Source organism: Labrus mixtus, chromosome 12 (assembly GCF_963584025.1).
Source record: "Labrus mixtus chromosome 12, fLabMix1.1, whole genome shotgun sequence".
Classification (NCBI taxonomy): Eukaryota; Metazoa; Chordata; class Actinopteri; order Labriformes; family Labridae; genus Labrus; species Labrus mixtus.
In genome coordinates this window covers 15,208,861-15,223,078 of record NC_083623.1, presented here as the reverse complement: position 1 = coordinate 15,223,078, position 14,218 = coordinate 15,208,861, and the positions used below count along the sequence as shown (strand labels likewise).

The following is a 14,218-nucleotide window of genomic DNA, read 5'->3' as shown; positions in this document are numbered from 1 at the left end:
CTTGACTGCAGAATGGACTCCTTTTCCACAACCTACATCTGTGACAATGAAAGTCACGACCAGTCACTTACCAAGAACTCGAAAAATAGTTGCAGTAAAGCCCATCATTCACCTGCTGGTGGCAAATACTATGTCTGTATGCAACCTGGTGTCTACTCTTCTGTCTGAGTTTTTCCAAGGGAGTTGTTTCTGATTTAACCATGTCTTATTTCTCTCAGAGGTCACGGAGGTAATGGTGGTTGTGTTGGGGAGGGGGCTGGGTGGGGATATAGTAAGGGCTTACTGTAGCATCTTTAAGCTCCTTGGCAAGGGCGGGGGCAAGGGGTGATGTGTGGCTTTGCGTTCGATGTTTTAATTACAAAAGTGATTGTACTGTTTTGTATTGTTGTGTAGGAAAAGTGTTATGTATGCATATTTTCAATAAAGCATTCAGGGTTAAAAAAAAAAAGAAAAGAAAAAAAAAAAGGCCAATGGAAGTTTGATGGGGCGAAAGATAGTGAAGGCCCCGAAACTCCCAACTTCAACGCAGAAAGGGAGCCCAGGTTGGCCCTGTATCACTGCTTTTGGCAAAGCATGTGTCAAGGGCTCTGTGGTGTGAAGTACAGTACTGAGTTTAACTTGTGTCAAAATTCTACTTTGTATTCAGTCATTTGTTTCTTGAAAGCAGTGTCTGGAGCCAGACCGTCTGGTAAAAGGCTATCTACAATGCCGTTAGGAATAATAAGAACAATTGCCAATAAAGTGACGTTATTTTTGAGAAAACCTTGTTTTTGCCCATATATTACACGTTAGAAGAAAACTTGTGCACAAAATGTATTTATATATTGTCTACTTTTTGGGACTTCAGGGGACCCGTAGAAGTCCCACAGTCCCAAACTAAAAATATAAACAATAAAATATGAAATGATAACAACAAAATATACAATTAAATCATGTGAATGATCTAATACATAACTTGATTACTGCTTTCCAAGCAGCATAGGCTCTGTCCTATTGTTTGACAGATCATTTATTTGTGGTATTTTGGTATAAGAGAATGGGCCATTAAAAAAATCATAAAACAAAATGACCTGAGAAACACATTTCTGTATTTGATTAAGATACCTGTAATGAACTGTTATTGTGGGGGGGGAAATACCCTGAATACAAACAATTTCGTTATAAGAAGATGAAGATTTAAAGGTGTGCTGGATATCGATTTTTGTGGAAGGCTATTAAATATTTTTTGTGTATTGAGTAAGAGCACGTTTTTTGCATTTCTGTAATATTTGTTAAAGAGGGGTATTATTCCACAACATAAGGTGTATTGCGCCACCTGGTGGAGATTTAAAACATGCCTTTAGAGAAATATTACAGCTATTACAAATAAAAGGTAGAAAACCAACAATAAATACAGTTTTACGCCCAAAAGGATGGGTCACACTGAACAGACCTTACAATACGCGTTCCGGTAATGAGGACTTGGATTTTAATATTGGTATAATATTTAGGATTTTTTCACAATTTAAAATCCTGCTGTATTACTTTGAAAACATTTTTATCGAGCTTCAGAAGGCTAGGTGTCAACTTCAGAAAATCCCAGAACAGAAGACATGGCTGTGATGTGAAAAAGCAGCAAGACACAACATATTCGAGCTTTCTCTTCCTCTAAGATAGCCTGATAAATGTAAATGTACTTTTCCTCACTGACGGTGACAAAGTAAACGATAACAACACAACATCCATTAGCGACATTGGTATGTTTTGCTCCTTCTGACAAAGGGCGGACTTACGAAATGACGTCACATTGGACCGCCCACTCTTCTCTCTCTCTCTCTCTCTCTCTCTATCTCTCACTCTGACTAACTCTCTCTCTCTCTCACCAGTTCCTTCAGTGTCTCGAATCCGAAAACAGAGCTCCGCGCTGGGGTCTATAGTGGCTGCCAACAGAGCTCCGTGTTGCAGTCATGGCGGCTCCGTTAGCCCATTTTGATGAGGACTGGCAGGATTTTAACGAATTCAAGCCGTCCTCCGCTACGGCCGAGCAGCTGGACCAGCTGAACTCCAATGTGGGCGATTCGTCGTCGGGCCTAGACGATTTCTCCGACCTGGACAACAGTTTCTCCGGGGAGATATGCAGCTTCAAATCGATGGAGGACCTCGTCCACGACTTCGACGAGAAGCTGACAGTTTGTTTCCGAAACTATAACACCGCAACGGAGAACATAGCTCCCATTAAACCCATCACAGAGGATAATTACCTGAAAGACGACGAGTGAGTGTGACTTTTATGCTGCTTTTATTGACGCTAACTTTTAATCTCCTCGCTAGCTAGCCACGTTAGCCTCTGTAGGCTAACACAACACTGCAGTAGCCCCTGTAAGAGAGAGTTAGCCCAGCTGAAATCAGTGCTTTACAAAGTTCAGCTGACAGCTAGTCCACAGACTGGCACATCCAGAATACAGATCATTTCGTTTCATGGTTCAAAACTGTAGACGAGGGGCTTAGTGTTACCATTAAGAAACACGCCTGTTTGGATGTTAACATCTGAACCAAGAAATATTTTTTCTTCTGTTGTGTGTGTGTTAGAGAGAGAGAGGAGGGGTCATGCCACGTTACCAATACTTGATTCTTTCATGCCTGATTGTAACTGTTTTAACACTGATCTGCCATCTGTATGTCCAACCTTACATACACGTTTACATGCTTTTAAATGCTCTTGATCACCATAGAGACAAACACTTCAGACTTTATACTTGACTATTAGGAGACCTGATGTTACCTCTCACTGCAGACAGACACAAAATGTCATGTTTCATTAAATGTAATTGTTACTTTCTCAAATGGTCCTCCTTTCTCACCACCACAGCCGTCCTTGATGTCTCAGTCAGAGGTTCTCGTCAGTTGTTTTATCCAATCAGAGAACACATTCACATGACAACAGCTAGTCACATCATTTCCACACAGCAGGTGTGTTACAGAGTTGTGTGTGTTGAATACATTAAATCACTCACCTCTTGACTGATGTTGCCTGAACACACAGTTGATGATTCAGTTCATATATCTTTCAAAGGAAGGAGTGGACAGAAGTATAAAAGTATCAAATCTCACCCCTTCTCCATAAGCCATTGGTTGATAACTATCCAGCTTCCTTTTTTTAAGTAAACCCATATCAATACATGTTCTTAACAAAATAAATCAACTCTTTGAAAGAATGGGTCGAAGGAGATGAGATTTTTAAGCAAAAGTGACCTCATATGCACTAAGTCCACATGTCAAGTTTATGGTCAGGGTTCAGGGATCGTGATAGGAAGTTATAATTTAAGGGGGTTATTTATTTCAAACCTTCTAGCGTAAGTATGATTAAGACATGTTTCTGTGTTTCAATCTGGAGGGTTACACTGTGGAACAGTTTACATGTAGTGATGGAGCAATGTCCAAACATGAATCTGTTTCAAAATGAAGTATAAAGATACGGTTTTCAAAACATACAGTGGTGAAGAAGGGGTTTAGTGATTTATTTGGTTGTTTAGTAGTCATTTATTTAGTTTTTTCCCCTCTGTAGATAACTGAAAATCAGTTATAGCTCAGTGGGTGTGTGAGTGTTAACACGTTTATAAATGTGTAAGATTAATCAGATATTTATACATAAAAGATAAGTGGTCAGTATTTAGATAATATACAAGTATTACATTTTTTTTTTTTTGATAAAATACATAAAATAAATGTGTGTTTTGAAATAACAAAAAGGATTTAAGTAAATTCATATTTTATTAAAATAAACAAGAATAAAGGTTTCATATTTTTTAGAAACAAATGATAAGAGATAAAATACATGTACTGAAGTTTAATCGTTTAATAATTTCAGCAGTGCGATGGCATGAACTAACATATTTATTCATATCAGTTGGTAACTGGCCATGAGAAACTTGTGACAAGAATAAAGAGTTCCTGTAGCTCATTGTGTGACATAATTGTAACTTTGCACACTGACAGTAATAGAGGTGGTTATGGAGAGCTTTTTATCACACACTTGTAGCTACTTGCAGTTCGTGTTGCTCTAAATGTTGAGGGTGAATAAAGGGAGGCCGGTTCTACAGAGAAGCATCCATGGTTGATAAAGGTGAAGACACAGAGGAAGGAGGGTACAGAGAATAATTGGACAGCAGCCCGGCGAAGCCCAAAGAGCAGCGCCAGGCTCAGCGAGAGTCTTTTCTGGATGACTGCACTTTGCAGGACGTGCTCAGGCGCTTAACAAGTTCTCCTCTTCTTCAGTGAGGCTGAGACGAACAACAGGGATGACAGGGAGGAAATGTGGCTTTAAGTTCGTGTGAGAACGCCTGGAGAAAGCAAAATGTGTTTGTGTTGAAGCCAATTTGTGTACGTGTGTGGATTATGCGTGTGCCCACGTGTGATAAAACAACATCCCCATAAATGTATCCAAGCATGTTATTCAGACAAATTGGCACAGCGCTGAAGCGGAGACGAGAAAATTGTTCCCTTGAAATTTAGACTGGCCTCGTTTTCAAATTGAAACGCTCTCTGTGAAACTGAAACTAATTTGTGTATTTTGGCGTGCGCTCACGTGCCTGAGACTGCCTCTGCTGGAGGGACAAAATATGTACCCTGCCAGCCTTTGCCCTATTTAGAATGACCCCCTCAGCCCCCCACTCACCAGGCTGTGCATGAGCACCCCAGGGAGACACATGCAAGTTACATAAACATTTGTCCTTGTTAGTGTGTGTGTGTGTGTGTGTGTGAGGGAGGGTTTGACGATGCAGAGTCACTCTGACACATGGCTTCACAGCATCCTTCCCCGCTCTGCTTGCAGCATTAAATGCCCAGAATAAAGAATTGGCTTGCACGTGCACTTCAGTGTTAGATTCTGCTAGACATGTTTTAAACCGTCATAAAAATGCCTTAAAAAAGTGACTTTTGTCTTCAAATGAGAACCAAGCAAAGTGGAATTCTCATGAAGTATTTATAAAGTTGCATTGATTTTAAGACCAACAAATCCTGAATGAAACACTTAAGCCCGGTTGAGAGTTCTGTATGAAGCCTTTCAAACAATGTGTGTTTTGTGTCGGACATTTAACACAAAAAGAAACATTTGGTCTAATCACACGTTGCACATATTTTACAACATTCCCTCAACTCTGCTAGCCAAGGCGTTTAGAAAAAGATGGATTTCAAAGTTAAATAGTAAACTTGTTTGCTCCTTCACCGTCTGCTCGGCTGTGATGTCCTCTCTCCGCCAAATCTCGTTCTGCAGAGCATCTTATACATGGTCCTACCATGGCACTGTTTCTGAATGATCCCAACTTTAGTGTGCATTTCTAGAGATGAGTTCGGCACGGGCGACGAGACAGTTTGGTGGACCTCTGCTTTAAGGTTGAGATGCAATACATGTGTCTACTTTTAAATGATAAGTTGTTGCTTTCTTATGTGTTTTCAGACACTTGCTGTGAAATGCAGCAGAAAGACAGTTCCTTAAGTGGTAACAGAGCGATAAGATTGCACCGTTGACCTACTGTGTCACAATAAAAAAAGAGAAGGAAATGGGTTTATTTTATCAACTCTGACATGTCTTATTCTCTTTCTTGTTCTTGTTCTTGTTCTTGTTCTTGTTGTATCAAAATGTAAACCCCTCTTGGTGTTCCCCAGGGTGTGGAATGCTCTGACGGACAATTATGGCAACGTGATGGCGGTGGACTGGAAAACATCGCACACTCGCTCCCTACACCTGCCAACCCTCAAACTCACTGAGCTCGAGGTACCTCTAACAAAAACAAAAGTGAACGATGCACGCTTCATTTTCATTCTCGTGCTTTGTTTTTCTAATGTCATCTTGCAGGAGAGAAGCCATATGTAAATAGTTCGCTCCTCCGTCTTCAATCTGCTCAAACACCTGTTTCCACTGTTCCTGTTTCTCTCTCTCTCTCTCTCTCTCTCTCTCTCTCTCCTCTTTTCCTTGATTGACAGAAGTTGGACAACCAGTCTCTGGATCTGTCAGACGACGAGGAGCTGAGGGAGCAGATGGACATGCACTCCATCATCGTGTCCTGCATCAACAATGAGCCGCTCTATACAGCTGAACAGGTAAACTGTTCATGGCCACGGTGGTGTGGGATTTAAGAATCCAAACAACAATGTTCATTTAACTTATCAAAACCAGCTGACAACATGCTTTAAAAGAATAATAACTGAAATACACCATTATGTAAGGATGAAACAGACAGGAGTAAAAGAAGATCGACTTAAGTAACTGAAGACTAAAAACTACAAATAAGGATCAAAAAGTACAAAAAATACACAACAGATACACTACTCTATTTAAATACCAAGCTGTAAATCCCAAGCTTCTTTGTTTTCTGTGTTTGGGACCTTGACGACTTGCTACATTCTTACGTAATATTGGAAAAAGACGTCAAGCAGGGGTGCTGGGTTGGGTTGTAGTTAAGTTGCATTTCCAGTTTACAGATACTAAAGTCTTCAAAGAAGGCAGACATGGGTTTGAGCCTGACCCAAGGCTCATTTCCCTCATATCTCTCTCTCCCTCTCTCTCCCTCTCTCTCTCTCTCTCTATCCACGACTTTCTACTCCATCCACTGTCCTCTCAAGTAACGTCATAAAAGCCCAAGTAATAAATCTTAATAAGAATAAAGGCTCCAAGATGTGATGAAGGTTTCTTATTGCCTGACCAGTGTCAGCTTAGTGGAGTTAGTACTCTTGAGTGCATTCAGTTTGTTCTGATTTCTCGATGTAACTTTATTCAGCATCTCAACAATCCCATCATCTTGTTTGGAGTTTCTTTTCTTCCTGACATGCTTTTATAAATCTTGTGATGACCTAAAATAGATTTCAGAGAGACAAACTACAAACAGGACCAAAATAGTAACCTGGGAAAATCAAGTCATTGTTCCAGGAAACAAATGACTCTATTTGCTGACTAGATTCCAGTTGAGGGACATCTCCAAATATCCAGTGATGACTTATAACAAACTCTTGTGCTGTGGCGTTACAGCAACTTTAATCTTTAACTCTGACAGAAGAGTCAGTACATCACTGTACACTGATGTGGAAATAACATACAGGAAGTTTAATGTGTAAACTGCAATGCCAACTGAATGTGTCAACATGTTTGTGCGTTTGTTGTCCAGGTGATCGAGGAGATAGAAGAGATGATGCAGGAGTCTCCAGACCCAGACGATGATGACAGTCCTTCACAGTCCGACCTCTCCATGCTCTCTCAGGACCTCCATGCCCTGAAACGCTCGGGCTCCAACACCAGCTACGAGGACCGTGAGTACCACTGTTTCTGTACATGTTATACTGTTAAAGGCACCTTGTGTTCCTGTGTGTTTATTTATTCATGATTTATTTGACAGGGACATAGAAAAACTGAAAACAGCAATCTAATGCAAGTATCATAGTGTTTATAGCGGATGATATTTGCTATTTATATAAACATTGTGTGTCTGAGACAATGACACTCTGATGTTTGACAGCGATCTCAAATCACTTCATAAAGTGTTGATAAGTCTGACAGTTCGGCACTCATGCACACGCACATTAACTTTCTTATGTAATGTGTAACAAATGCACACAGACAGCAGTGATGTTGTTCTTACTTGTTATATAATCAACAGCATATACTGTATCTGGCTCTCACACAGTTTCTGCTGCCACACTTGTGTAGACTTTGCATTTTCACCCAGTTTGCCTTAAGGCTGTAGTTATGAGTTATGTTTCAGATATCTGCTTATATGAACATCTGTATGTGATGTGTTTTTCATCTTATAATGTCAAATCCTTAAAGTGTATGCACACATTTTCAACTTACATTTGAAATGATGCAAATTGACCAAGAGACCGCAGATCACCATACGATTAAAACCATCATTTCTGTCCTCCAAATCTCATCACCCTCCTTCACTTTTGACATATATCGATATTTCGATAATATATGCCTTTGTGATGCTTTTACAATATTGCATCTTGAAGATACTTTGGCTGCCCCCTTAAAGTCGACAATCAGTAAAGATCTGCATTGCTCCCTGGTTGACATTTTGTCTACAGAAGATGTGCATTTCTGTTATTGCTGCGTCATTGTATTCCGAGCAGTGCAGGGGCATTGGCAGTAAAATTACCTTTTGGTTTTTATAGTTCACAAGGTTTTTTCTTTTTACCAGAAGCTAATTTATCTGCATAGGTTTCCTCCTGTCCAACCTAAAAACACCCCGTCTGAACAGGTGGAATAACCCTGAATACATCTGTTTTACATGTTCAGCAGTGTGAGTCTCAGATGCTTGTTTTAGTGACCAGACTCGCTGCAAACAGAGCTGATGCTTATTTGACTAAACCCCTTCAGCCTGTTGAATTATGCATCAAAACATGTCAGGCACATGGCTTCAAACATTGAGAAAGTAATGGGCTGAAGCTGACAGTGGCCTGAGAGGTAAACCAGCAGAGTCATGGAGGCTGAGGAACAGTTTTGTGTGGCCCTCATCTGAAAAACTTACACAACATACTTGTGTTAAAGAGTTGATCAATCTACCTCAAGCACAACTAATACTTGAGGACTTGTATGATACTTTGCTTCCTGCTGATTTACTGACACACGATCCTCAGGGCTGCGACATCTGTCTGTGTCTGAGCTGACCGAGACTCTGGAGGAAGTGGAGACGGCCATCCGCCGCTACAGCGAGGAGCTGATCCAGGCTCTGGCCCTGCGGGACGAACTGGACTACGAAAAGGAGGTACTTTAAATGTTGTATCATTTGAATGATAATACTGCTTCAGCATGAACACGACAAGTCATCACCAAAAGCTACATCTGTGTCTGCTGAAGTTTTGAAAAGCCAGAATGGATCTAAAAAATAAACAAGTTCAGATTATTCAAATGTATTGTTTGGTTGTAAACGTCAGAACAACATACAGAAACCTCCTGAATCGTTCATGAGTTTCTCGTGTGTGAACACAAACAATCACATTTTTCACCCAAACTTTAGACATTCTTTTTCCTCCCAGCCCACAAGTAAATTTCCCCCCTCCCCTGTCTTATGGTGCATTCCATTTACCCCCGAGTTGACCGCGTTCAGGTTGCTAGTTGGCAACAAGTCGACAAGCAACAGGAACGCATCCATGAGAACTTTTGATTTGTTAGCTAATACCAGGTGATAACAACACACTACCGGAAAGTTTGCTCCGGAAAATCACATGACAGCATGTCTACAGATCGAACTTGCTCGATAGTGTCAGTGTGATTGATTTAATTACACATAAAGAGGACTACTTTGCTAATAAGCACAAGTATAGGTCATTAACCCCACCTCGTCCATGCAAACAGATGGGACATGTGGCAAACTTTAAAAGTCAAATACATTTTTCTCATACATGCTTTCAATCATCATGTTGATTTCTGTCCAAGTTTTTACTTTGTTGTGAAGTTTGGTTAAAATGAGTGATTTGATACAAAAACACTGCGCATGTGATGTCATGATTGACAGCTCTGTCTAAACCTGATAGTCAGAATAGAAAAAGAACGCGTGCACTAGAATCTGTCCCGCTGTGGACTGAACCCACCTGAGGGATCTCTACGCGTTGTGTTTGATAACAGGTGAAGAACAGCTTCATCTCGCTGCTGATCGACGTGCAGAACAGACAGAAGGAGCACCGCGAGCTGCTGCGGAAGAAGAAGAAAATCAGAAGTACGACAACAACCGGGCCCAACGGCCAAAGGACAACCAGCACGCACATACCGGGCACGGTGAGTCAGGTGGTGACACGGTGTGGGAGGCATGAATAAACACATGAGCTCTGTGTGCATGAGTGTAATGACGATCAGTGAAATAGACACACAGACACGCACACACACACCTTGAGGTAGTCGTAGAAACACATGCTGCATGACCTGACAGATGGATGCTTTCATACTCACACAAAGGATTGGTGTCAAACCTTTTTTTCCTTCTTCTCCTCTGAATATAGAAACCTCCTTATCTCTATTTACTCTCTGTTTTTCCTCCTTCCTCGTGCTCCTTGTAGCTCCTCACTCTGGAGGGACTCTCCAATGTCATTCAAAATGGCCTCCGTCAAACTTTTGGCAACACAGGAGGGGACAAACAGGTGCCCCTGCTCTTTCTTCTGACAAACAACTTTTGTCTTTGCAGATTTTTCTCTTCTTTTCTTCTCGTTTTTCCGTTTTCATCACCAGCATGTTTGTTTCTTTTTCAACAGCGTCCACTGGTTTTTTTTCATCTATTTAAACTTTTTTTTATTTTTTTGTTTGATTGATTTCATTTACTTTTCTCTACTTCAGCCATGCTTCACCTTTTTACACACTGACTGCTCTTTGTCTTTATTTTTTCACTTGTCAGTTTTTGCAGCTTTTCTTTGTGCTATCATTTTAATGTTCCATTGTTTTAAGCCAAGGAGACCCAACGTTTTAATGTGGGAAATCTTGAACCAACTACCAGTTACCTACAAGTCTCTGCTCCTCGCATGTCCTGTGTATTTATTGACATTCATCATATTTAATCACCCCTTTACAAAAAGACCTTTTTTTGTTTAAAGAGTAAAATCCACAACCAAACAATGAATGAATGTTTTTTTTGTATTCATCGACCTTCATTTGTGACGGTATTCTTATAGCGTCTTACATCATGTTTTCTCTTTTAGTATCTGACCACAGTAATCCCATATGAGAAGAAAGCAGGCTCCCCACCAGTCGAAGACCTCCAGATCCTCACAAAGAGTGAGTCCATTTCATTTATTTAGTCATTTATTAGGACAGTGCACATGAATCAACATATCAGCAAATAGCATCCATGAAATATGCAGGAATTAGCAAAGAAGCTAAATTAAATCTGTAGTCCTAAAGTTGCTGCTTCCATCCTTGTGACTTGTTTCTTTGCAATCTCTTTTGATTTTGCTTCCATGTATGTTCTTTTATCTAACAATCTGCATGTTTTTGGTTTGTCTTTGCTCTGCTAGTCCTCCACGCCATGAGGGACGACAGTGAGAAGGTGCCTGCCCTGCTTACAGACTACATCCTCAAAGGTAAACGCAGTTGTCAAGTCAGTTGATTCAGTATTTACCGCTTCGCCATACACTGATGTGAGCAGGAGGAAGAGCTTGTTGATCACCTTTTTCTAACTGTACCTACAAAAAAGTAGCATTTATTCTGAGGTGTGTGATTATTGTTTGTGTCGGTTCCAGTTGATATTCAGACATACTGTCCCGCCTCTGTAAGAGAAGAAGCACAGATTTGTAGACTTTTATTATGAGGGATGCTGATGGTAGAATAAAGAGGGGAGCAATAAAGAAATAGAAAAATCACACTCATCACAAACATGAATTAAAAGAGGGGAAAAAATGCTTCTGTGTTGACCTGTATGTTCCTTGTCTTTCGTCTGTGCTGCATTGTCCTTTGGGTAGCTCTGGTATGAGAGCAGTGGAAACTGAGGTTTGTGAGGCACTGACACATTAACACAGATTCTTCACCTTCAGCTTTCTCTTCTGAGCCCTGTCGACCTCTTTCTCTCTCAGTACGCCTTCGTAGCAACAGTATCTCCTTCCCCAAAGCAGCAGCCTTCTCTCTCTAACTCACTCACTCACTCACTCACTCACTCTGCAGTTTACTTCCCGTAGTCCTGAGCAGCTACATCTAACCCTGAAACACACCATCACCCTCATTCGCAACCCCCCCCCCCCTTTTTCTGCAAGCTTGTAGTAGCAGCCGCTCTCTCACCTCTCTCTTCTCTCAGCCCACATTTTTTCCCCCCATTTTCGTAGTTGCTCTTCCATTTTTTCCAGCTCTCCTTCTTGTGCCACTTTTGGACTCAGGGTAATCATCATCTGATCTGCTTTTGTCTCCACAGTTCTTTGTCCCACGTAAGGCCAAAGGCGAGCCTCCTGTTTCCAGAACCACCCATTCCACCGTCATGAGGGTTCTGGTAATCTGGAAGAAATGAGAACTAGACTGTCTATCCTTACATTTTTTTTTCCTTTTGTTTGATCTCTGCCATTTGTCTCCAAGATTTTAACTCTAGATATCCTCGGTCCGTATAGATCTTTTCATTCATCATGTTTAAAATTTTCTATTGCCTGAATTCTACAACACTTATGTCATGATTGCATGATGACTCATCTATGGATGCTGGTAATCAGTATCAATCCAACACTTTACTTCCTTTATAGCCAGTTGCTCGTAGAAACAGAAGGGTCAGTTGATTTTGAATCTTTGATTTTGAGGCTTTGTCAGTAAGGGAGGAAATGCATCGCAACCTTTCGGCTTTGTAAATCAAATCTATTTGCATCAGTCCAGCCCATACCTGACAGAGATAAACAAATCCTGGCAGGATATCGAAGTGCCAGGTGGGTCGTTGTATGAAGCATTAATCCTGATTTTCCTCTATGGAGGCTTTTGCTTCTATGATGTTGATTGGTTCCTTGATATTATGACCTTGGGTAGAAACCTGCTTGCTAAGGATCAAAGAGCAAACCCTTTATTTTGAAAATCCCAGATCATTTGTCCAACTGTCTCTGCATGTTGATTTTGGGGTTTCTGCTCAATGTTAGCTGTTAACTGAAGGCTCAAATGAAATATTTTGTATAAGATTAAGAGAAATTGCACAGTTTTGGGAACTTTTTTACTGTTTGAAAAAGGGAAAAAATGTGAAACGACTTGAGAAAAGTAATGAAGCTGAATGAACAAACATGTAAAGCATATTTTTGGAGATGGATTTTGGCTATTTTTGTGAGATTAGGGATTTTCCAGTTGCCAGTTTTGAGACCAGATAGCAACACCATTTTGTAAATGCTGTCCATTGACCTCTGAACCCTCAAGTAGTGACCGCCATCCCCAACAACTTTATCACTTCCCCCAGGAGTCGCCTGAACATTCAAATACCTCGTATGACGTAACTGCATTATAAGACCGATGACTGAACGGGTGGAGTCTACACTGCTCGTTCAGATCATGTCTGGTTTGATATTAGAGTAGTAAAGCTTCTGTTAGAAACCTGTGGGTTAACCCTTTAACTGTTGTGATCATGTTGTGGTAGATCATGTTGTGGTAGTGCTTTAGTCGGCCAGTGATCTGGTCCTGTGTGTATTAGTGGAGAAATGTGGTGGAGGTACTTCTTACTAGATTAGTTGAAGTTTAGAAGCTTTAAGCGTGTGGTGCCAAAAGCACGTCAACATGAACAACTGTTGTCGTGCATCCTGTTTCATGTTTACCTTATTGGCCAGCATAAGAAATTAAACCTTAAAGGGGGACTACAAAGATTTCAAATTGAAGTCACTTAAGATATGTTATGAAGTGTTATTCAACCTCTAAAAACAGGGGTTAACTCTCTTCAGAAGCTTTAGTCAAAGTAGAGAAAATGATGTCATTGTGATGACAAAACACCTGGTTATCTTGACTCAAGACTAACCATTTTAACACACAGTCTCTGTTACAAACTTGCTCTACAAAATCAAACTCAAAGAGACACTGACGGATATAATCACGGATTTAAGAATATTCCAACTGGCACTTTTCTTCACATTTCGCAGAAAGAATTTAAAGCTCCTGTGAGGAACTTTCACTTCATGCTGATTCTGGTGAACCCTGTGGACAAAGCAGTAGGTTTTATTTAAATGCTGATTTTGTCCTGTACACGCCACAGCATGTGTTTTTGTTGGAATGAAATGTATTTTTTTAACAGTCAGATGTATCACACATCAAAAATCTTTGCCATGAAAAATGTCCCAAAGGTTTGTTTCTGCAGCGTGCAGTTCACTTTCTGTGACACCTTCCCTGCTGCTGCTGCAGTTTCAGGCTTTAACAGTAACAATACAGAAATAGTGGATCATGTCTCAGGACACCTTTGTAGCTCACAAAGAGACATCCGTATTAATGTCAGCTCCTGTTCTAATGATTGAAAAGTCCCCACAGGAGCTTTAAGGAAATAACAATCATATATTTTTGACTTCTCCTCCTTATTAAATGTGAAACACGCAAGTCACCCAGATGTATGGTAGTCCAATATGAAATCACCGCATCATCCCTTTAAAGCTATACGCACCACTAATCAAGCACTGCATGTTTACAATGAGCTAAAGTTAACATTCAGACCACCAGCTACTACAGGTGCACCCCACGCTGTCACATCAGGTATAGTGCAGCTCTCAGGTATGATCTCCAGTGTTAGTAGATTCAAATCTTATTCTGAAAGGTACTGACATTCCTGAG

At 40.6% G+C, this 14,218-nt stretch overlaps 2 protein-coding genes across 6 annotated transcripts in view; one reads left to right on the top strand and one right to left on the bottom strand.

The window, feature by feature from the left end:
- The window catches only part of LOC132985078 (alpha-N-acetylgalactosaminidase-like), a 423,896-nt gene that overhangs the window by 36,847 nt on the left and 372,831 nt on the right, over nt 1-14,218 (bottom strand). The gene's annotated exons all lie outside the window — the stretch shown is intronic.
- fez2b (fasciculation and elongation protein zeta 2b) lies at nt 1,846-12,332 on the top strand. Of its 3 annotated transcripts, XM_061052217.1 has the most exons (11): nt 1,846-2,254; nt 5,644-5,752; nt 5,962-6,078; nt 7,140-7,281; nt 8,611-8,738; nt 9,599-9,748; nt 10,027-10,107; nt 10,660-10,735; nt 10,975-11,040; nt 11,419-11,446; nt 11,862-12,332. In XM_061052217.1, the coding sequence occupies exons 1-10, from the start codon at nt 1,947-1,949 to the stop codon at nt 11,427-11,429; spliced, it is 1,188 nt and encodes a 395-aa protein (XP_060908200.1). In that variant the 5' UTR covers nt 1,846-1,946; the 3' UTR covers nt 11,430-11,446; nt 11,862-12,332. The 3 variants fall into 3 exon arrangements, with proteins under 3 accessions (XP_060908200.1, XP_060908199.1, XP_060908201.1); XM_061052216.1 differs by lacking the exon at nt 11,419-11,446; XM_061052218.1 differs by lacking the exons at nt 10,027-10,107; nt 11,419-11,446 and having other exon boundaries at nt 1,848-2,254.

Coding starts and splice junctions, on each gene's coding strand:
- fez2b (XM_061052216.1), top strand. CDS start 1,947: ATGGCGGCTCCGTTAGCCCATTTTGATGAGGACTGGCAGGATTTTAAC. Junction 6,079..7,139: donor CGCTCTATACAGCTGAACAG/GTAAACTGTTCA, acceptor TTTGTTGTCCAG/GTGATCGAGGAGATAGAAGA. Junction 10,736..10,974: donor CCTCCAGATCCTCACAAAGA/GTGAGTCCATTT, acceptor TTGCTCTGCTAG/TCCTCCACGCCATGAGGGAC.